Below are 23,569 nucleotides of genomic sequence, written 5' to 3'. Positions count from 1 at the left end.
GTAGAGCTTTTTTGGGAAAAGGCATCAACATAGAGTTTACAGGAAAAAATAAGGCCTTCAAAGACAAGAACACCGTTCCCACAGGCAAACATGGCGGAGGTTCCCTAATGTTTAGGGGTTGCTTTGGTGTCTCTGGCACTGGACTGTTTGACTGTGTGCATGGCATTGTGAAGTCTGAAGACTACCAACAAATTTTGCCGCATAATGTAGGACCCAGTGTGAGAAAGCTGGGTCTCCCGCAGAGGTCATGGGTCTTCCAGCAGGACAATGATCCAAAACACATGCTTTGAGTCTAGACCTTAATCCCATAAAACACCTGTGGAGAGATCTGAAAATGGCAATTTGGGAAAGGCACCCTTCAAACTCATAGACCTGGAGCAGTTGGCCAAAGAAGAATGGTCTAAAATTCCAGCAGGTCATTGTAAGAGACTCATTGATTGATACTGGAAGCGGTTGTTTGCAGTTATTTTGTCTAAAGGTTTTGCTACCATTATTTCATTCTCTTTTGTTTTTTTTCATTGCAATCAAAATAAATGAAGATATTACTACCAACTCATCTGTAATTGCTATAATTTTCTGGGAGAAATTGAGCATTATCTGACAGAATTGCAGGAGTGCCAATACTTTTGGTCAGCACTTTACTTACGTATTCCTCTAATGCTTTATGTATATTTGTCAGATATGTAAAAATATGCTTGTCAAATTTCTCACCTTAAGGTGCATGTGACACGAAAAAGCATGTTTATTTCGTAATACACGAAGTATTTTATGCTCCTGAATGATATGGACCGCTTGGATGTGTGTGGAAGCGATCACTATATTTATTTAGTTTTTTGAATCCTGCGCCATGAAAATGAGTGACTTCCGGCTTCGGTCTTGCATTGAGGAGGAGAGCGCTGTGACGTGTATGGGAGAAGGAGTCCTATCCACTGTACAGCCGTACTGTTGTATGAGAATGACTAAGGAGTCATCTGATTTTGCAGATTAATACGTATATTTTTCGCATCACGCCAGCCAAACGGATGCAGAAAAATCTTGCTGTATTAGGGTGAGGCGTGTGCGCCTTTTTGGAGTTTCAAAAGGTTTCCATTCACCGTGGCCAAAACAAGCCCTACTACTCCTCCGGGGTATGAGCTGTAAATTGCTCTCCGGCGAAGACAATCGACAACCCAGTCGTCATGTCAATACATCCGGGCTAGTTATGTGTAATTTTCCGCTTCGAAGACTTTGAAACATCACTCGGTTCGGGTTAGCATGTCGGCTAGCTGTCACGCCTCTTGGTTTGTTTACATTCTCCGAAGCCGGGGAAGGGAAATGACATACAGTATGTCCAATTTAGGTGTCATAAAATATCGTTCGGGAGGTGCGACAGTAAAGATGAAGTCGACAGTTTTGACCATTATGGAGTAATTTTGCTATGTCGTCCTGAATAAGTACATTTTTATTATTTCATATTCCATTTAGCACAAGACTGTTATTTGTCATGACCATGCCATTTATTTAGCAATTGGGTAAAAATACTTGAATAAAAAGAATATCCTGCAAAAATATTGGAGTAGAGAGACTGAAACAATGACATTTTGCGGCTCTCTTTGTCGCGTTTTCCTCGTTCTTAATAATTCCTCCTCAATGGGTTGAATAGTAAAACCGATGAGCCCAGTCTCCCGCTGACGTCATCCACCTGTTGGGGACGCTAGAGCCCTATAATGGTAGGCGTGGCTAACCGGCAGATTAAAGGACTAATTTCTTGTCATCTTCGCTTTGCTAAATTGTTGTATATAGTCGAATCGTCTCAAAATACGATTCTACTTCACATAATAATGCTATTTAAGACCTTTTTTTCTTCTGTCGTATGTTCGTTAATGTATTTTTCATACACAAACAACCTTTTAGTATCATATGACTTGTTTATCACAACATATTGGCTTGTATGAAATGTGAAAATGTGAACGTGAAGTTATGACTTTACTCATGTTGGATTCTGTCCTACTCTTTAAATGACAAAATTTTCCTTAATATATATTTTTTCATAAAATTATAATAATAATTGTAGCTATGACTAGGCAGCGCACATTAGTTCTAAATAAAAGGGCATGTAGTACGTCACGCCACAGCATGTAGGTGAGTTGGCACTCATTGTGTCATCCTGCATTGGTATGCAAAGCATCAGCATCCCAATTGTGAAGCGCTGCCAAGCAGCCTTGATATCCTACTTAACACTTGGGGGCTTTTCAACACCTTCTCTTGTTTCACACCAAGAAGTCAATCAATAGCTGGCTCACAGTTGCCTGCGGATGCTTTGCTGCGTTACTTTTCCTCCCCAAAAAACGTTGTGAGAGTAGGATGTTTTTAAGCCCTTGCATGAATAATAATCAAGCCTGTATTCACTTAGATCAGGGGAGTCGAACTCTACACTAAATATTTGACACAGTGGCTGCTATTGACGGTGATAGATGTCAATCCATTTTGACTGGGAAAGTGGCGAATAACCGTTGCCAGTCAAAATGGGAATTACACTGTCAACGGCAGGTAAACTAGGGAAACCGTTGTTGAGCTCTAAATTGTCATAATAATAAATCCTATTTGGAGCCTCATATTACCATTTTTTTTCCTTTACAATTTTTTAAAGGTGACAAGCAGTATTCTCTTTAAAAATCTTTTTTAATTTAAAAAAAAAAAAAAAAAAAAAAAAAAAAGGAAACATTTTTAATGAACATAAAGGGAAAAAAGTATTCTTTTTTATGTATTCATTTTTTTTCAATTTCATTTTTTTTTTTTTTAATTAATTTACAATGATTTTTAATCAAAAAAGGCAAAAATCAGTCAACGTTCTCTTTCTCTAGGAATCAATCTCAAAACTTAAATCCCACTCGATTTATTTATTCTATTGACGAGCAAGGGAATCCCTCTAGACTTGCGCAACTCTTGCAATAGAGTGGGTGCGGGGGGAGCAGGGGGAATGCAGGAATAATGAGGGGAGAGCCCTTCCACGCACTCACGAACAGAGGAAGGGGAGGCTGTTTTTCAAGAGGCCAGATAGCAGGAAGCGGGATCAAATGTCCTCCCTGGCTTTGTTGTGACTTCAAGCGCCGACAGGCCTTCACGCTTTTTTGCCCTACTTGCCGAAGAGAGACGATAGGAGGTTGCTGGCTGGGAAAAAACAACAGACTGAACTCATGTGTTTTGTTTGACAACGATAAACCATGATATTGACGCATAACATAACGTGCCGCCATTAACGCAGTAAACGGGCCTGACAAATAATCCCACGAGAGCCATGATCATATCAATTAAAAGCCAACGTGGCATTTATCTGTATAATCTTTGCCCCTAATCCCAGCATTTGCCAGTTATACCTTCCAGATAACCTAATGGATATTATAATGCCCTTACCTAGTGTCCTCCAGCTGTAATATATAGTCATTGGCTTCCATTGGTGGCGCTAGATGTTAATCAGGGATGTTAGATGCTGCGGGCCCCTCCAGACAACCAACCAAGCAGCTGGCATGCCCCAGATCCGATCACGTGATCAGAAATCGGGGCCAATCGCGCCATTTTTCAGAGGATCGGAATAGGGTGAAAAGGTTTGTGTTTTTAATTTTTAAATAAATGTATTCTTTTTAAAACATTTTTTAAAGGTTTAAAAGTTACAAAATATTCCAGAAATACAATAGCATTGCCAAAAGAAACAAAAATATGCACGTTTTATACTCTGCAACACTTGCAGAAAAAGCAGAAGAGGAGGTAGCGTATGTACGGGTGTATGTATGCATTACAGTACTGTAACTTGTTTGAACTTGTACGGAGCCCCTAAAGTACAGAGCTCCTAAAGGGAATTCGACTTAAATAAAATAAATGTATACAATCTGGTGCGCACCGGGCAACCGGGTATGTTGTCCCAGTCCTCAGGACCATAGGGGCCCCTGAATGACCCTTGAATGACCCTTAATTTATTTTACTTTACAGTCACATATTCTTTTTAATTTAAATCATTGTCTTATCAAATATCTTGTACTCGATACATACTTAAAAACTTTAACATATTAAATATTTCTCTTTTTTTTTTCACAACCCAAGCCCCAGACATGAAATAAATGAAAAAAATTATCTCATGCTCACGCTGATATAGTACGTGCACACGAGCTACTAATTAGTGCGTACAAGCTACTACTTTGTGTGAATGAACTAGTACTTACAAATGTTCATTTGCTGCCATCCTCCCACTTCAAATGGATGTGATACTAGTGATAAACTCATTGAAAGAGCCACATAATTGGGCATTTTTCCCATGTCAATTTTCTCGTATTCAGTTTTGGCCAAGAATTTTCACTTGGGTGCATCCCTAGGTATGGCTATACTGTAAGTAAATCTTGCGTAATGCATCAATGCTAAGATTTGTGTTAAGTTTTTGGAAGTGCACTGATAGCAGAAACATACATGATAAACAAGTCCTCCCGTGCGCAGTGGCCAGTTCGCCGTGGTACGGCGGTGTCGTCAACGGAGCACGGGCACAGAGTACGCCGCCAAGTTCATCAAGAAGCGACGGAGCAAATCCAGCCGACGCGGGGTCACTCGAGAAGACATCGAGCGCGAGGTCAACATCCTCAAAGAGATCCAGCACCCAAACATCATTACCCTCCATGAGGTCTTTGAGAACAAGGTTGACGTCATTCTCATCTTGGAGCTGTGAGTACCCCATTTTTGTAGCGCTACTATTACAAGAAAAATGGGCAATTTTACAACTTATTACAACTCAGGGGTGTCAAACACATCTTTGACATTGGCCACATTTTAGTTTTGGGTTCCTTTGGTGGGTCATTATGTCTGCTAAATTGGGTTGCCAAAATTGATTAACTAATCGACGACTACCTGACGATCAAATTAGGGCTGCAGCTATAGATTATTTAGGTAATCGATCCATCAATTAGTTTGTTCGAATGAAAGACTAATCGGATTACGAACATTTAATGCATTGCAGAATAAATTTGAGAATATCTAAAACTAATAAACAAGTGTTTATGCTTGAAATAATATTTATTTTGCCTTGCTAAATCACACTCTCAAAAATGCACTAAATGCGAATCCAAAATAACATTCCTGAGTGTTTCTTCAAACTATGGAGAATTGCACTAGTTTATTTTTGGCTCAATAAATTAACTCGCTGGAGTTCATTCACCCATCCTAATCAAAACGGATTGGACGTCTAGTGCCATCATTGGCACTGGAATATGAGCATTCATACCCAATCCTTCCAGTACAAGTGAATTGGACATCGTATTCAATTGCAGGCAATGAGTTACCGTCATTTTGTTTCACTTCCATGTCATTTTAAGATACTTACTTTGACCTCAAAATTATCTTTTTTGTGACCCTTGATTGCAAATATTGTCTTATTTATTTTTCCATTTATTTATTTCCATTTGAAATTAAAAACAAAATGTGGGCAAACCGTAAATAGTCTCTTTTTTTATTTGAAAAATGTTTTATTTCTAGTTTCAAAAGAGGACAAAATAGTTAATTTTGGATCTTCATTTTAAAAATTGTTTTTACTATTTTTAATAATAATAAATATAGAAATATATTTATATTTATATAATATAGAAAATATTGTCTTAATTTTTAAAAATGGATTTATTTAAATGTTTTTAAAAGAAAAAAAACAATAGATATACTTTTATGTTTTTAATGAAAAAAAACTTCTTTTATTTAATGCTTATTGTTTCATATATTTAAACAAATTCTAAAAAGCAATAAATGTTCTCTGATTTCTGTAGTCCACAAATTTTTCTTGTTGCAAAAAAAAAAAAAAAGTCGATCAACATGATTTACTTCACATAAAATGATGCGACGGTCTTGAATCTGACCCTCGGGCCACCAGTTTGACACCAGTGAGTTCATACAAAACAACTTTTTTTCAGTCTTAATGTTATGATAATGACTGTGGTTTACAAAACTTAGTTGGGAGATGTAACAAGAGCCAACTGGAAGGAGCTAATAATGTGTTTACATGACATTATATCCCCGAAACAAAAGCAAATCCAACACAAAACAAAAGCACGCCAATGACAAGTTGACTGCAGGACACAGGTCGGACGACATTCCTAGACAATTACGACAGCTCACGGCCATGCTTCTAAGCGAACAATGAGAATTATTAACACATTCATCTACTGTTCTTTTCCTTGATGTGCATCCAAGACCATGTGTACAACTCATCACCTACTTAGCAAAACCACTACATGCTAACCCTTTAGTGACTACTAGCCTCAAAGACCTGGCGTGCACCTAAGTGGAATTCACATTTTGGGTGTAATATGGTTCAGGTTGTATTTTTTAAGGGTTCTGGTAGAAGCATTCAGAATTAGATGCATCTTACTTATTGATTTCTTGTTAAGACCCATAAATATGCCATTGCAATAATCTAATAAACTAAAAATAAACACATGGATAGGGTTTTCCATGTCTTTATGTATATCGATTTCAATGGCAGCCAATGAGCTGCTCCAAAGCCACTTTGACTCCACTTTAATGCACCTGAGTAATGAGATTAGCTGAGCTGGACTCCATTAAAAAGTGATTGACGGCTTTATATTTGTGTGTTTAGTGTGGCCGGCGGAGAACTCTTTGACTTCCTGGCAGAGAAAGAGTCGCTGAGCGAGGAGGAAGCCACGCAGTTCCTCAAGCAGATCTTGGACGGTGTCTTCTACCTGCACTCCAAACGCATTGCCCACTTTGACCTCAAGGTTTTCTCATATATTCTAAATTTTCATCCTTCATAAATTAGAACACCCTATTCAATTATGTTGTTAGTAGTACCGGTTTTGGTACCGAGACAGCACTTATATGCTCCCTGATATAGTCGGTATTAGGGAGTATTTAGAAATAACGTGCCGACGCAAAGAAATATGTACTTTTCGAAATCTAGTTTCCGACTGCCAGTCGCCCTACCCAAGATGATACATGTCCAATTGTGTGGCGTCCAATCATCCTGCTGCTGTGAATTTACAGTGGGGCAAATAAGTATTTAGTCAACCACAAATTGTGCAAGTTCTCCCACTTGAAAATATTAGAGAGGCCTGTAATTGTCAACATGGGTAAACCTCAACAATAAGAGACAGAATGTGGAAAAAACAGAAAATCACATCGTTTGATTTTTAAAGAATTTATTTGCAAATCATGGTGGAAAATAAGTATTTGCTGATATTTTGGCCCATTCCTCCATGCAAATCTGCTCTAGAGCAGTGATGTTTTGGGGCTGTCGTTGGGCAACACGGACTTTCAACTCCCTCCACAGATTTTCTATGGGGTTGAGATCTGGAGACTGGCTAGGCCACTCCAGGACCTTGAAATGCTTCTTAGGAAGCCACTCCTTTGTTGCCCTTGCAGTGTGTTGGAGATCATTGTCATGCTGAAAGACCCAGCCACATCTCATCTTCAATGCCCTTGTCGACGGATGGAGATTTTCACTCAAAATCATTCGATATATAGGCCCATTCATTCTTTCCTTTACACAGATCAGTTTTCCTGGTCTCTTTGCAGAAAAACAGCCCCAAAGCATGATGTTTCCACCCCCATGCTTCACAGTGGGTATGATGTTCTTCGGATGCAATTCAGTATTCCTTCTCCTCCAAACACGAGAGCCTGTGTTTCTACTAAAAAAAAATCTATTTTGGTTTCATCTGACCATAACACATTCTCCCAGTCCTCTTCTGGATCATCCAAATGCTTTCTAGCGAATCACAGACGGGCCTGGACGTGTACTGGCTTCATCAGGGGACACGTCTGGCAGTGCAGGATTTGAGTCCCTGGCGGCGCATTGTGTTACTGATAGTAGCCTTTGTTACTGTATTCCCAGTTCTCTGTAGGTCATTCACTAGGTCCCCCCGTCTGGTACTGGGATTTTTGCTCACCGTTCTTGTTATCATTTTGACGCCACGGGGTTAGATCTTGCATGCAGCCCCAGATCGAGGGAGATTATCAGTGGTCTTTTATGTCTTCCATTTTCTAATAATTGCTCCCACAGTTGATTTCTTTACTCCAGCCGTTTTACCTATCGCAGATTCATTCTTCCCAGCCTGGTGCAGCTCTACAATTTTGTCTATAGTGTCCTTCGACAGCTCTTTAGTCTTGGCCATAGTGGAGTTTGGAGTGTGACTGACTGAGGTGTTGGACAGGTGTCTTTTATACTGATAATGAGTTAAAACAGGTGCCATTAATACAGGTAACGAGTGGAGCCTCGTTAGACCTCATTAGACCTCGTTAGAAGAAGTTAGAGCTCTTTGACAGCCGGAAATCTTGCTTGTTTGTAGGTGACCAAATACTTATTTTCCATTCTAATTTGGAAATAAATCCTTAAAAATCAAACAATGTGATTTTCTGTTTTTTTTTCCACATTCAGTCTCTCATGGTTGAGGTTTACCCATGTTGACAATTACAGGCCTCTCTAATCCTTTCAAGTAGGAGAACTTGCACAATTGGTGTTTGACTAAATACTTATTTGCCCCACTGTACATGAGTTTATCACATGTTGACATCCAATCTGTTTGAAGTGGGAGGGGAATGAATGTTCATTCGCTGCCACCCATTCATTTAGTGGCAGCCACTAAATGAATAGCAGATGCTTTGACATTGATCAAATAATCTTTTAAAAATTGGTCGAAAAATAAGATAGTAAAGACTTTATTTTAATTTCAATGCATTGACTCTGATGGAAATGTCACCCCCACCAACATGGCCGCCCTGGAGCCATGTTGGTAGAGGCGATGTAAGTTCTTTTCATGCTTCTGCCATGAATTTAAATGAGTTTATGAGTAGACGTCCAATCCATTTGATATGGGATGGCAGCACCCTACCACTTTAAATGGATTAGACACAGTGTTGCCTGAGTGGACATGTGAACACTATATTACTGTATACTCACTTGAATGTAAGGTAATTGTTATCATGGCTTGTTAAGACACTGCTTTTGATTAAGGAGCCAATTGCAAGATTTTCACTTTTGCAAGTACTAAGAAATAACGTGCCAATGCTGTGATATACAGAAGTGGTCTCCAACCCGATCCTCAAAGGTCTGCTGTGGGTCGTGGTTTTTGTTCCTGCCGATCCAGCACAGATAGTTGAACCAATTAGGTTTCTGCTAAAACAAGCAGCACCTGACTGCAATCAACTGATTGCGCTTGTAAAACACCAGATTGGTGAAAAAGTGTTGTCATTTGTCTGGTTGTAATGAAATCCTGCACCCACAGCAGGCCTTTGAGGACCGGGTTGGAGACCACTGCTATACAGTATGTACCTTTGAGATCTAGTTTCCAAGCGCTGGCCTACCCAAAAAGATGATAGACGTCCAATCGTGTGGCATCCAATCATCATTCTCTAGTGAATTTAAATGAGTTTATCACAAGTTGATGTCCTTTCAATTTGAAGTGAGAAGGTGGCAGTGAATGAACATGTTAAAAGTAGATCTGAAAAGTATGACATGGCGCGAAATCGCGGATTTTAATGTTTTTATTTGGCACCGATTGGGCACGGAAAACCAGAGATATGATCAGTTTAGTTCAGTGGTTTTTAACCTGGGTTCGATTGAACCCCTAGGGCAGACATGTCCAAAGTCCTGCCCGGGGGCCAAATGTGGCCCGTGGACAAATTTCATCCAGCCCCAGCATCTGTCATAAAATCAATAACGTCTGGCCCACACACAGACTTAATAAATTGGTCAGCAGTACTGCTATCAGCATATAAAGTATCTTACACACTAAATGCTGCTCCTCATTTACCCACAAAAAGGCAGCAACACTCTAAGCAACATTACCCCGTGTGGCTTTTACTCCCAATTTTCTAAAATGGCGACAATCAAAAAAAGTTGACCGCGACGGCCGACGCTTCAAGGATAGGTGGAAATTGGACTGTTTCTTCACTAAAATACGCAACAACTGTCTGCCTCATTTGCAAAAAGACAGTTGCTGTTTTTAAAGAGTTCAATGTGAGGCGATATTACCAAACAAGATACGCTGACATGTACGACAAGATTACAGGGAAGATCCGTAGCAAGAAATTGAAGCAACTTGAAGCTAGTTTAATTTCACTGCAGCAGTATTTTGCAAGAGCCCGAGAGTCGAAAAAGAATGCCACAAAAGTTAGTTGTGAGATTGTTGAAATTATTAATTAAAAAAATAATAAAGCAAATGTGACACACAGAATGGATTGCTAAAATTTGCTTAAATATATTGTTCGACAGAAAGGACGTCAGCCAAGGTCGGCCCCCCAAATTTTTACCACACCAAATCTGGCCCCCTTTGCAAAAAGTTTGGACACCCCTGCCCTAGGGGTTCGGTGAGTCTGTCTCAGTGGTTTGGTGGAGCCTCTGCCGCTGAGGTCAAGACATACCGACTCATCATGTCTATACGCGATGGCATGCCCCACTTGGCCATTACTGGCTGCAGATGATTACATGACATTGGCCAATCAGTGCTGCGAATAATTTAGTGCACTCAGGAGTGATACAACGTCTTAAAGTCATCGTAGTACGTCGTATAATTACTTTCTTCATATTTTAATCCATGCTAACAATGTTGAGCAAAAAAGGAAGTGGTCGGACGAATATACTGTATACAATACGGATTCTCATGTATCATAGAACGGGATAGGAAGCCAAGTTGAGCAACTCTAGCCTCGCATCGGCAAAACTAAAGGAACACTTCGAGAAGATGCATGGAGATAGAGAATATAAAAACACATCGTTTGCTGAATTCAAGGTGAACAGAGCCAAATTCTAAGATAAGGCCACTCTGCTTTCTCTTTGAGTTGTACCCATTAACAAACCGAACCGAAAAAATCATGTTTTATTTAACACTAAAGTAGGGTTCGGTGATTGCGCATATGAAACTGGTGGGGTTCGGTAGCACCAACAAGGTTAGCAGTTACTCACAATGTTACTCAGTGCTTGAGTATTCTTTTCACCAAATACTTTTTTACTTCAGTCACATTTCGTGTATGATGATCACTCAGTACAGACTTTCAAAGGCAAAAGCAACATTGCATATTCTCTCTTGCCAAGATAAGAAAACAAATCTTTTTAAAGAAGAAGGATCGAGCGCAGCTTAGCTTGAAACATGTCCTAAACTCCGGTGAGGAAAGTGAGGGAGAGGCGCAGCACATCTCACATAAGTGACACGGCCCAAACACTTGCTACGATGCAAGCTGACATACACTACGTACAATATGAAATGTGACGCATTGTGAACATATGACAGAAACTATGTCACCTTTTCGACTCATTGTTGTTTCGTCAGACAGAAACTGGCAAAAAATATTCGTCCACAAAATATGTTCATTGTCGTCATTATTAATGAAAACAACACTGGTATCAGTACAATATCCGCATCGGCTGATACTAAACAGCCGGGTGCCAAAAAAGGTGTATTGGTGCAACTTTAGACGAAGAAACACCATGTTAACTTTGGTTGAAAAAATATAATTTGTGGCCTTTAACGTTTTGCTTTTGGCAGCATTTTCTTGACTTTGATTGCTCATCTTGTGCTGTGTTTGTGGCGTTTCCAGCCAGAGAACATCATGCTTCTGAGTCGCTCGGCACCACACCCGCGCATCAAGCTCATCGACTTCGGCCTGGCGCACAAGATTGATTTTGGCAACGACTTCAAAAACATTTTCGGAACGCCGGAGTTTGTCGGTCAGTCTTCCACGCCTAAGCACACGCTAGTTATTCCTTCCTCATTCATTTCTTAATGTTTTGGTTGTAGCTCCTGAGGTGGTGAATTATGAACCTCTGGGCTTGGAGGCAGACATGTGGTACGTATGAAAACACATACATAAGCAGCTAAGTCCACTTTTGATGATATCATAAGTCTTTCCTCTTCTTCCTGCAGGAGTGTTGGTGTGATAACATATATTCTGTGAGTAAAATATACTTACTTATGTTGACTTCTTCAAATCCACCATTCATTTTCATACTTCTGCTATCAATTGAATTGAGTTTATCACGAGTAGACGTCCATTTTATTTGAAGTGGGAGGGTGGCTGCGATTGTACATGCCATCCCTCCCACTTCAAACAGATTGGACACCTATAGCGATCAATTGCAAGCAATGAGTTTGATTGTGGGGCATTTCAGGTCATTTGCTGTTGATTTTCAGTCATTTCCTGTTTATTTGGGGCATTTATGGGTTACTTCATGTTGATTTTTTTTGTTACAAATCAGGAAGTGATTCAGGAATCTCCACTAATGCATAGGCAGTAACTCAAACTCAACCTGTAAATGCCCTAAAATGTACGGTAAATGCTCCGAAATTTGGAAAGGCTGGCCATGAATGCTCTGGTTTCGAATGAACAAAAGTTCGTTCCACAGTCTAAATCAGGGGTGTCCAAACTTTTTGCAAAAGGGGCCAGATTTGGTGAGGTAAAAATGTGGGGGGCCGACCTTGGCTGACGTCCTTTACGTAGAACAATATATTTAAGCAAATTTTAGCAAGCCATTCTGGTTGTTACATTTGCTTTATTATTTATATTAATTAGTAATTTTAACAATCTCGCAACTAGCCTTTGTGGTGTTCTCTTTCGACTCTCGGGCTCTTGCAAAATACTGCTGTTGTGAAGTTAAACTAGCTTCAAGTTGCTTCAATTTTTCTTTGCGTATCTTCCCTATGATCTTGTCGTGCATGTCAGCGTGTCTTGTTTGGTAACATCGCCTCACATTGAACTCTTTAAAAACAGCAACTGCCTTTTTTGCATATGAGGCAGACACAGTTGTTGTGTATTATAGTGAAGAAATAGTCCAATTTCCACCTGTCCTTGTAGCGTCGGCCGTCGCAGTCGACTTTCTTTTTCATGTTGATTGTCGCCATTTCAGAAAATTGGAAGTAGAGGGTCACACGGGGTGATGTTGCTCAGCGTGCTGCTGCCTTTTTAGTGGGTAAATGAGGAGCAGCATTTAGTGTGTAAGCTACTTCATATGCTGGTGGCAGTACTGCTGACCAATTTATCAAGTCTGTGTGCGGGCCAGACGTTATTGATTTTATGACATAGGCTGGGCGCCGAATGAAATTTGACAACGGGCCGTATTTGGCCCCCGGGCCGGACTTTGGACATGTCTGGTCTAAATGGACTGGGCGTCTATCGCCGTCAGTGGCAGCCATTGAATTAACAGAGATGCTATTCTAGCCGACAATTTTTGTAGCAATTGTTTTTGTTTTTTCCCCAAACAATGACACCTTTTTGAAACAATGTATTGATTCTTGGCAGGAGCATATCGATAACCTTTAGGTAAACTAGGTATCATGATATATATCACCATTTCGATATTTTGTCACACCCCTAACGTTGAGGCACCAAAGGCCACATGTCTTAACTGTATTACGGGGGTGGGGTTTGTTAGATGTTAGCTGTGTTATGTATGTCTGCTTAACACGATCTACGCACGACATCATACATGCTTTATAGCCCCTCCCATAGCCCAATTGGACACCTTTACGCACCCTTCAACGGCAGCCAAAGAGTTAACGTTATTGCCAGTCTTTTTTTCGTGGTTGCTACAGTTACTGTTGGCTTTTGAGGCTAGCTTGACTGCAAGGCTGCGAATGTCTGCCGCAGCTGTCGCGGTTGTTAGCGTCTGCTCCTGACGAGCTGGAGAGGCTTCAGAAACATCTTTGTCTGACTTTTGGAATTCATGCTATTCATTTATACAAACATGTAGACCACCGAAACCACTCGCTGGAAAAAACGCCACTTCAAAAATGAGTAAACATTTTATTAGACAGTTATATTTTGCGCATAATGAGTGAATGCAATCTGACAATGGCACAAGAAAAAATACTTTTTAAAAACACAAAAACTATATGTTATAGATACTGTAGATATATATTCGATGTATATTCGAATATATTCTAGCAAAGGTGATTGCTCCAAGACTGCAAGAGAAGCTCAGCTTCCCCAAAAATGTCAAGAGATATAGTAAGTGACCAAATCTATACTGTTGTGTGTACATATAATTGACTAAATAAGCGCTACGATGTGCTCAACTTTAGTTCAGAATTAGCATCTCATCACTGGTTACGATGCAGCTTGCTTTTCATTCATTCGTGTAGCTTCACAATCCTTTAAACAGTCCGAACGCTCTACGTCTATGAAACGAGAATGAGAAGAGCCATTGGCTAAAGGCTGGGTTTATCCTGCCCATTGGACACCTTGCGTCTCTGGGGGTCTATAGGCAGTGGGCAGGGCTCGGCTGGCCCGGACGCTCTGCTTCTCTGTAGGATGATTAAATGATCTGTCTGAGGCTGAATCCCTTTTTGATTGACAGCGAATCAGTGATCTTGTCATATTAACATCCACGGGAGTCATTTTTCTATTTTCCTTCCGTTGCTCTGAGTTGACAAGAGACTTTCATAATCATCCTTGCGACACTTGCTTTGTTAAAAACGACCAACAAAAAAATCAAGCTTCTATTTCGGCTGTTCTTTTTATATTGTAGCAGCTTGTGTTTAGAGACTTGACTTCTGGCACTCCAGTTTCTTTCCCTACCGAGCAGCGTGTGCTGCTGAGCCCCTCCACCGTCACAAAGCACTCACAGGCGGACACACTTTGAGCTTCCCCACATTGAAAGACCAGCATCTGCCACTGTATTCTTTGCAGTGCAGGTGTCAAACTCGAGGCCCAAGTGCTAGATCTGGCCCGCTACGCCATTTTGTTGTGGCACAAAAGCAAATTATGTGCATCGACTTCATGTTTCTCACTTTTTGCAAGCATTTTTTAACATTTAACTAGTAGAATTGTGAATAATTACTTGACAAGTGGATTTAAATGTTAAACTGAACACCTCGTTCCTACTTAGTTTGCTTTGCATAATGTAATAATATGTCTACTAATACATATATTATCATGTTTTGAACTGTCATCTAAAGCTAATCATTCCTTTTTTCATGGGGCTTCAGGCTGAGCGGGGCCTCCCCTTTCCTGGGCGACAACAAGCAAGAGACGCTGGCCAACGTGTCGGCCGTGGACTACACTTTTGACGAAGACTTCTTCAGCGGCACCAGCATCCTGGCCAAAGACTTCATTACCAGACTCCTCATCAAAGACCCCAAGTACAGTTGAAAAAAAAAAAAAAATTGTATGATGAGAAAAATGTTCCAAAGTCACATCAAAATGGATTGGACGTCTATTGCCATTAATGGCCGTTTTATTATAAATCTTTCACAAACACAACACATACTCTATGAATACTATACATATGAATGTTGTTGTGTCTTGTGTTGCCAGAAAGAGGATGAGCATTCAGGATAGCCTTCAACACCCATGGATCAAGGTAACACTTACTTTCTAAACAATAATTGAGAGTGGTTACACTTAAAAAGTAATGAATGAATACAAGTTTTTTTTTTTTTTTTTTTTTTTTTTTTTTAATGAATCAGCCCAAAGATACACAACAGGCGCTGAGTCGGAAAGAGTCTGCGGTCAATATGGAAAAGTTCAAAAAGTTTGCAGCTCGAAGGAAGTGGAAAGTAAGTTTTTTTACATCGGGCACAACATTTCAGCTCAGTTGTTAACCAATACAAAAGACTCTTTCTAGGCATGTCAACATGTCGGAAGAATTGTTTACTGCAGTTACATTATGTTACATCCCGTTACTTTACAGTAAGGAAAATAAGTACCGTATTGGCCCGAATATAAGACAGTGTTTTTTGCATTCAAATAAGACTGAAAAAGTGGGGGTCGTCTTATATTCGCGGTCTAGACGTTATACCCATTCATGACGCTAGATGGCGCCAGATATCATTGAAGCGATGTTTTGTCATGAGAGATCTCAGCTACTCTCAAGTTTAACCAGTTTGCATTATTTTATTGCAATGTTTTTCCTTATTCAGATTTTTTTCAAGACTACAGTTAGGGTTAGGGTTACCTCACTTTTATGGTTAATGCAGTTATTGCAATTTTGTTGTTTTATCACAATAGATTGGTTTATTTACATTTCAAAAACCAGAAGCCATTCATAATTGAATGTGATTGCACTTTAATTTACATATTTAAATGTTTAGATATTAAGATTTGAATGTGGCAAAATAACATGCTTTTCTCTCAAATATATTGTTGTAGTCATTTGTTTCAGATGTACTGTAATTATTTTCTGTAATGAAAATTAATTTGGTGTTCAAAAACACTTTTTTCAAACTTGAGTCTTCAAAAAGAGGGGTCCGTCTTATAATCAGTGCTGTGTTATATTCGGGTCAATACGGTATTTGAACACCCTGCGATTTTGCAAGTTCTCCCACTTAGAAATGATGGATGGATTTGAAATTTTCATGGTAGGTGCTTGTCCATTGTGAGAGACAATCTAAAGAAAAATAATCCAGACATCACAGTGTATGATTTTTTTAACAATTTATTTATATTTTACTGCTGTAAATAAGTATTTGAACACCTGTCTATTAGCTAGAAGTGTGAGCCTCAAAGACCTGTTAGTCGCCTTTCAAAAGTCCAACGAATAAGTAGAGTGGAGGTACACATTTTGAGTCTGACTTTTTGAAGTCAGACTCATAAATACCTGTCCACCCCATACAATCAAGAAGACTTCAATTACTAACATGGTCAAGACCAAAGAGCTGTCCAAAGACACCAGAGAACAAATTGTAGACCTCTACAAGGCTGGAAAGGGTTAGGGGTAATTGCCAAGCAGCTTGGTGATATAAGATCCACCGTTGGAGCAGTTATTAGAAAAAGGAAGAAGCCAAACATGACTGTCAATCTCCCTCGGACTGTGGCTCCATGCAAGATCTACCTCGTAGGGTCTCAGTGATCCTAAGAATGGTTAGGAATCAGCCAAGAACTAAACAGGAGGAGCTTGTTAATGACCCAAAAGGAGCTGGGACCACCATTTCCAAGGTTACTGTTGGTAATACACTAAGACGTCATGGTTGAAAATCATGCATGGAACGGAAGGTTCCCCTGCTTGAACCAGTGCATGTCCTGGCCCATTCTAAGTTTGTCATTGACCATTTGGATGATCCAGAGGAGTCATGGGAGAAAGTCATGTCATCATATGAGATTAAAATGGAATTTTTTGGTTTTAATTCGACTCATAGTGTTTGGAGGAAGAAGAATGATGAGTACCATCCCAAGAACACCATCCCTACTGTGAAGCATAGGGGTGGTAGCATCACGCTTTTGGGGGGGGGGGGGGTTGCTAATGGGACTGGACGACTGCATTGCAATAAAGAGAGAATGACTTGGACCATGTATTGTGAAGATTTTGGGGAATAACCTCCTTCCCTCAGTTAGAGCTTGAAAACGGGTCGTGACTTGGTTTCCAACATGACAATGGCCTGAAGCAGACAGCCAGAATTACCAAGGAGTGGCTTCGTAAAAAGCATGTCAAGGTTCTGGAGGGGCCTAGCCAGTCTCCAGACCAAATCCCAATAGAAAATCTTTAGAGGAAGTTCAAACTCTGTGTTTCTCAGTGACAGCCCAGAAACCTGACTGATCTAGAGAAGATCTGTGTGGAGCACTGGTGCAAAATCCCTGCTGCAGTCTGTGCAAACCTGGATAAAAGCTACAGGAAACGTTTGACTTCTGTAATTGTAATCAAAGGCTACTGTACCAAATATTAACATTGATTTTCTCAGATGTTTAAATACTTTTTTGCAGCAGTATATTTGGAATAAATTGTTTTTAAAAAATCATAGATTGTGATTTCTGGATTTTTTTTTTCTTTAGATTGTCTCTCACAGTGGACAAGCAAACTACCATGACAATTTCAAACCCGCCCATCATTTCTAAAAGGGAGAACTTCCTTGAACACCCTGCAAAATCGCAGGGTGTTCAAATACTTATTTTCCACACTGTATGTCAAGTTGTTTTACGTTGTGTTACGTTATGTTACGCTACTTTAAAATATCCTATTTTATGCTATGTTACTTTTGTTTACGTTCTGATACATTTTGTTACATCAAGGTACTTTGTTACGCCTCGTACTTTATGTTACGGTATGTCAGCATTTTATAGCACCTCTTTAAGTCACAGTTATACTTGACCAATATTTTTGAAATATCACTTCTATTTTGGGAGTAACTGTCATGGAAACACAGCTAATGCTTTGTGCTTCCAGTTTAGGTTGCAGGTAGCGACACCACTCATTAACTTATTCCATTGTCACCTTTTATTTATCTTGAAATTTTACCAACAACAATTTCAAAAAATATTCCATAAGTCACAGATGTCTGCTTTGTGTTTTTGCAGCAATCCGTTCGACTCATCTCCTTGTGCAACCGCCTGTCGCGCTCCTTCCTATCCAGAAGCAACATGAGCGTGGCGCGTAGTGACGACACATTGGTAACTCTCACAAAATGGTTGCCTAATTAGTCTGAGTTAACTGCTATTGTTGGCTTGCTCTTAATTACAGTCTGACTATTATTAGCTGCACGGCATCATCAGGGCGCCAGTTTGGATATAATACTAACTTTGTGTACGTTCCTACATGTGAGTATCGGTACTTGAATATGGCCAGAAACATGTTTGTAAACAAAACGCAGCAGGTGATGTTTACCTGTGCAGGTTAGAGGTTTTCATTGACATTCCTTGCAAGTAGCTCGTCCATACCCCCTGCAGGCCGTTAGATGAATTGCTACATACCTCCTCTTTAATTCATTGGCTGCTTTTGAAAACGGGAGGCATCCAATTCATTTAACTCCTTGATTCCTGACTTTACATTAAACAATGTACATCAAAAAGCATTTGGAGAATACATAAATACATTAAAATAATAATAAACTAAATAATAATCCTTAATTGAAAAAGTCTAAAAAAGAAAACATAAATACATTAATTTAAAATAAAGATTTTAAAATAAAAAATATTACTTAATCAAATCATTTTTAGGGGGGAATATCAAAATATAAGAAACTGAAATTCATTGTATATTTTTATTTATTTATTTTTATATTTACTTTGATACCTTTTTAGTTGTATTTTTCCATTTCATTTTGAATATTTAGTAATATAAGTAATATTTTTACATTTCTGCTATTTTTATGTATTCCTACAATATATTATGTACACAATATTTGTTAAATGTAAATTCAGTCATCAAGTTGATATTATTAAACTGGAAGGTGCATGTTTCAGTGCCATTAATGACACAAGACGTCTAATCCATTTTGACTGGGAGAGGCGAATGAACGTACATTTGCCCCTCCCAGTCAAAATGGATTGGATGTCTATTGGTGTGAAAGGCGGCCAATAAGGTAAAATGTAAAATCAACAAGGACTTGTTTGTTAAAATTTTGAGCATATGCTTGTTTTTCCACGTAGGATGAGGAAGACTCATTCGTGATGAAGGCCATCATCCACGCCATCAACGATGACAATGTTCCGGGCCTGCAGCATCTACTGGGCTCATTGAACAGCTACGACGTCAATCAGCCCAACAAGCACGGGACGCCGCCGCTGTTGACGGCAGCCGGCTGTGGCAACGTTGACATCATCAAGGTGCTCGTCAGGAAAGGAGCCCACATTCATGCCCTTGACAAGGTGACTCATTTTAAGCATTTCTGTTGGTATTTTGAATGGCGCTTGCATACCATAATTGAATATTCCGCCACTGGTGTGATGTTATCACAGAAGAGTGATGTCATTAATAAATGCAGAATTTTCTTAAAGGGACACAAACGCAACAGAGTGGACAGTGACACTGAGGGACTGACAGAAAACATGTATTTATTTATTTAAATAATATATTTTAATTTTTTTTTTTAAATCACACACATGATTAAAGATATTTTATCCAGAGCAATAAAATCTTAATTATTTGGGATTTTTTCTTCCTATATTAGTTATTTTATGGACTTAATTGGAATTAAACAAACAAGAAGCCATAGCAAAATTCCATCACAACCTTTTACCAGAACTAAAATTAAAAAATAGAAATTAGCAGCCTTTACCCATGAATTTATAATAGACGACAATTGAGAGTACACCCAAAAAGTAAGCGGAATTAGTATTTGTTTGCTGTGAAAAATGCAGCTTAATTTGTACTGGGGACACAAATGGCACCCTATAAATGACCTATATATATTTCCTTATTTTTTTGTATTTTTTATAAAAAAAAATTTAACCTGTGCTGTTCAGCTGCTCAGACACGGAAAAACAAAACAAGAAAATACATCATTAAACTCACATGCTACCTATGAACGTAGCAGCGCTATGGCAATCTAATTGTATTTAACAAAGGACAGCATGTGAGAGAGAGGGGGGGACCAGGCAACCAAAAGATAAGTGGAGGGAAGATAGGTCGGAAAGGGATGTGACAGGACCAGTGTTGTTAATCTTTCTTTAAAAAGGTAACTAGTTACAGTTACAAATGACTTCTCCCAAAAAAATAATTGAATTAGTAACTCGGTAACCTCAATGTGAGAATAATGAGTTACTCAGCAAAGTAACTGACATTAGTTTTCATGTTGTACACATTATTTTCATAATACATTGTATTACATCGAAGATGTTTTTAATACCGTTGAAGGATTAAAAACATCATATAAACAGGGGTGCACATATTTTTTTTGCCCAGGTTCTCAGAGGAGGACCTGGAGATGTGACTTCGTCCTCATTGAGCTTGAGAGCCGACCCGCCTGATGCGATAAAATTATGACAAGTTTTCCTTAGAGCCAATTACCTTTAATTAATTATATCAACAATTAATGCTTGATTATCAACTGGCACAACAAATTGCCATTACTTTGAAGTGAAATATAAAGAAATAAACATAAAAGCACTAATTTAAAATAAAGGGCATTATGCGGCTCCCACATTAACTCCAAGCCTTTGTAAAAGTGGGATGTCCTCCTCATAAGAGCTCATTGAACGTGCATGTTTAGTTTTGTGAAATGCGAGCAAAAACACGTTTGTCGGTGCATGGCACTGTTCTTCATTACCTTTATTCCGCCACTTGTCCATAGTGCGAGTGGGGTCCTGTCTGACATCGATAGTTTGCTTAATTGCCACATGCTCTGTTTTTTTCGTGCTTTTCAAAGTTTAGATGGCTGAAATTCTTTGATCCTACATAAATTGCGCTGCTCTTATCAGCGACATTGGGATTCTCATGGCAAATTTTGTACCACATTTCCGTGCGAGCATCATTTGCTTCTAGCCATGGTACCTCCTGCAGCCACTTTTCAGCAAAAGTCCTTTTTTCTGTAGCTCTGGTGACGTCTCTGTTGTCTGTCTGTCTTTTGACGGGGGTGGGGGAACACGGAAATAATTACTCAGTGGGGCCTGCCTCTTTGACATTTTGAGAAGTGATTTTCTCGTGTCCGTCCAAATACAGTGGTCAGCCATCGCTACGCAAAAGCGCATGGAAGCCGTTGAGGGCCAGCGCGTTTGTTTACGTCCAGTACGCATGCGCGCATGCGGACCACTTATGTGCACCCCTGCATATAAAGTATTTTAGAACATTTGGTATTTATTTTGATCAAAAATATTAGTCTGTTAAAGAAACACAAATGTAAACTGACCATTAACCAGTGCAAATCTCAAAATGTTTTCTTTTCTGCGCAATAAGCAAAACACTATCCTTAAATATTTCGTAAAGTAAATGTTGAAAAAAATTCTAGTACAAAAACCAATACCCAAAAACGTAAACTTAGGTAAAAGGACTCATTCTTGCCTTTAATTTCAACTAACGAGAATCATTGCCGGTGTTCTGTCGATTTGGTTTGAGCATGTGCAGGGAAACCCTCACAAGCGTTATCACAGGTCAAATGTCCGTCGAAATGGTCTACCATTTTGATTACGTCGTCGTTGCTGCTGTTGTTGATGCGAGTAATATTTTTAAAGTATATTCATTTTATAGTGCCTTTGGACCACTAAGCCTATTAAAATGCTAATCATAGTAGAATACTATTTAAAGTAAGTTATAAGCCTGCTAAAATATGCTACTAGCACTACTACTAGCTACTAGCTTATTTAAAGGCATTATAAGCCTGTTGAAATACACTTTACCTATGCCACTGCAATATCATTTACAAAACATTATATGCCTGATAAACTGACCCACCGCTACTGATAATTTTATTTGTGTTTTAACAGTGCCAGTATCTAATAGAAATGTGTCAAAACTTGGGTCGTCAAACGATTAAAATTTTTAATCAAGTTAATTACAGCTTAAAAATTAATTAATCGTAATTAATCGCAATTAATCGCAATTCAAACCATCTATAAAATATGCCATATTTTTCTGTAAATTATTGTTGGAATGGAAAGATAAGACAAGATGGATTTATATATTCAACATGTGGTACATAAGGACTGTATTTGTTTATTATAACAATAAATCAACAAGATGGCATTAACATTACTAACATTCTGTTAAAGCGATCCATGGATAGAAAGACTTGTAGTTCTTAAAAGATAAATGTTAGTACAAGTTGTAGAAATTTTATATTAAAACCGCTCTTAATGTTTTCGTTTTAATAAAATTTGTAAATTTTTCAATCAAAAAATAAACTAGTAGCCCACCATTGTTGATGTCAATAATTACTTACACAATGCTCATGGGTGCTGAAGCTTATAAAATCAGTCGCACCCAAGCGCCAGCAGAGGGCAGCAAAACTCCACAAAACACAACAAGTGGGCATTTCACTATATTGTCATTTAAATCTGTCTGAGCGTGGCATGTGCGTTAATTGCGTCAAATATTTTAACGTGATTAATTTAAAAAATTAATTACCGCCCGTTAACGCGATAATTTTGACAGCCCTACTCAAAACGTAAGGTAAATTTGTCGACGATACAGTTGGCCTCGATAGTCCCCGCCGTTAAGATGGTGTCAATGACAGGGAGCTTTCTTATTCGATAGAACACCTGTACTAAGCAGGGCATGATCCCCCCAGCTAGCCAATCATCATCACGTTTGTAACTGCGTCACAACCCCCTTCCCTCCTCCCCGCTTCCGCTCTGCTCTATCCAGGCAGGAGGCAGTTAATGTGTGACAAAATCAACTGTCAACAATTGGCGCTTCATTCAAACAAATTGTAGTAACGCGTCCCTTCACATCCTCAGTAACAGTAACGGCGTTGCAAAGATGTGAAAAGTAATTAATTTGATTACTCACTACTGAAAAAATAACACTGTTATACTCTGATGCGGTTATGAACCGTATGGATAGGGCAAGGTCGAGCCGCATGCAATGCAAGGCGGGGAACCCAGTACAGTATTAGGAAAATCACCTGTGAGTATTAATAGGTCGCCATCCTACTCTTTGCTACCCGATTGTTAATCCTGGCACCATCAATCTTATTCACCTGAATGTGCCTAGATGCACATTGTCATGCGTGAACCCATTCCTGCGTGTGTATTTTGTACAATATGTTTTGTATGTTTTTGCTGAGCGTTTGTACTTACAGTATTTGTTTATTTTTTTTAACAGAGTGGAGCCAACGCCGTCTACTACGCAGCGAGACACGGTCACGTGGACACCCTCAAATTCCTCCATGCCAACAAATGTCCTCTGGACGTACAAGATAAGGTCACTAATCAAGAAATCCCTCAGTCGCACACATTAACATAGTTT

General features: G+C 39.2%; 1 protein-coding gene across 1 annotated transcript in view; it reads left to right on the top strand.

The window, feature by feature from the left end:
• dapk1 (death-associated protein kinase 1) overlaps positions 1-23,569 on the top strand; it is a 74,916-nt gene that overhangs the window by 20,136 nt on the left and 31,211 nt on the right. Inside the window, exons 3-13 of the mRNA XM_057832023.1 lie at positions 4,465-4,686; positions 6,605-6,743; positions 11,557-11,686; positions 11,757-11,805; positions 11,883-11,909; positions 14,943-15,095; positions 15,271-15,316; positions 15,423-15,512; positions 18,244-18,336; positions 19,315-19,533; positions 23,426-23,524. Of these exons, the coding sequence (XP_057688006.1) occupies positions 4,465-4,686; positions 6,605-6,743; positions 11,557-11,686; positions 11,757-11,805; positions 11,883-11,909; positions 14,943-15,095; positions 15,271-15,316; positions 15,423-15,512; positions 18,244-18,336; positions 19,315-19,533; positions 23,426-23,524 (1,267 nt within the window). The remainder of the gene's footprint in view (positions 1-4,464; positions 4,687-6,604; positions 6,744-11,556; positions 11,687-11,756; positions 11,806-11,882; positions 11,910-14,942; positions 15,096-15,270; positions 15,317-15,422; positions 15,513-18,243; positions 18,337-19,314; positions 19,534-23,425; positions 23,525-23,569) is intronic.

This window comes from Corythoichthys intestinalis, chromosome 3, assembly GCF_030265065.1.
Source record: "Corythoichthys intestinalis isolate RoL2023-P3 chromosome 3, ASM3026506v1, whole genome shotgun sequence".
NCBI classification, from domain to species: Eukaryota; Metazoa; Chordata; class Actinopteri; order Syngnathiformes; family Syngnathidae; genus Corythoichthys; species Corythoichthys intestinalis.
The sequence above is the reverse complement of the archived record's forward strand: the minus strand, read 5'-3'. Positions and strand labels throughout refer to the sequence as shown.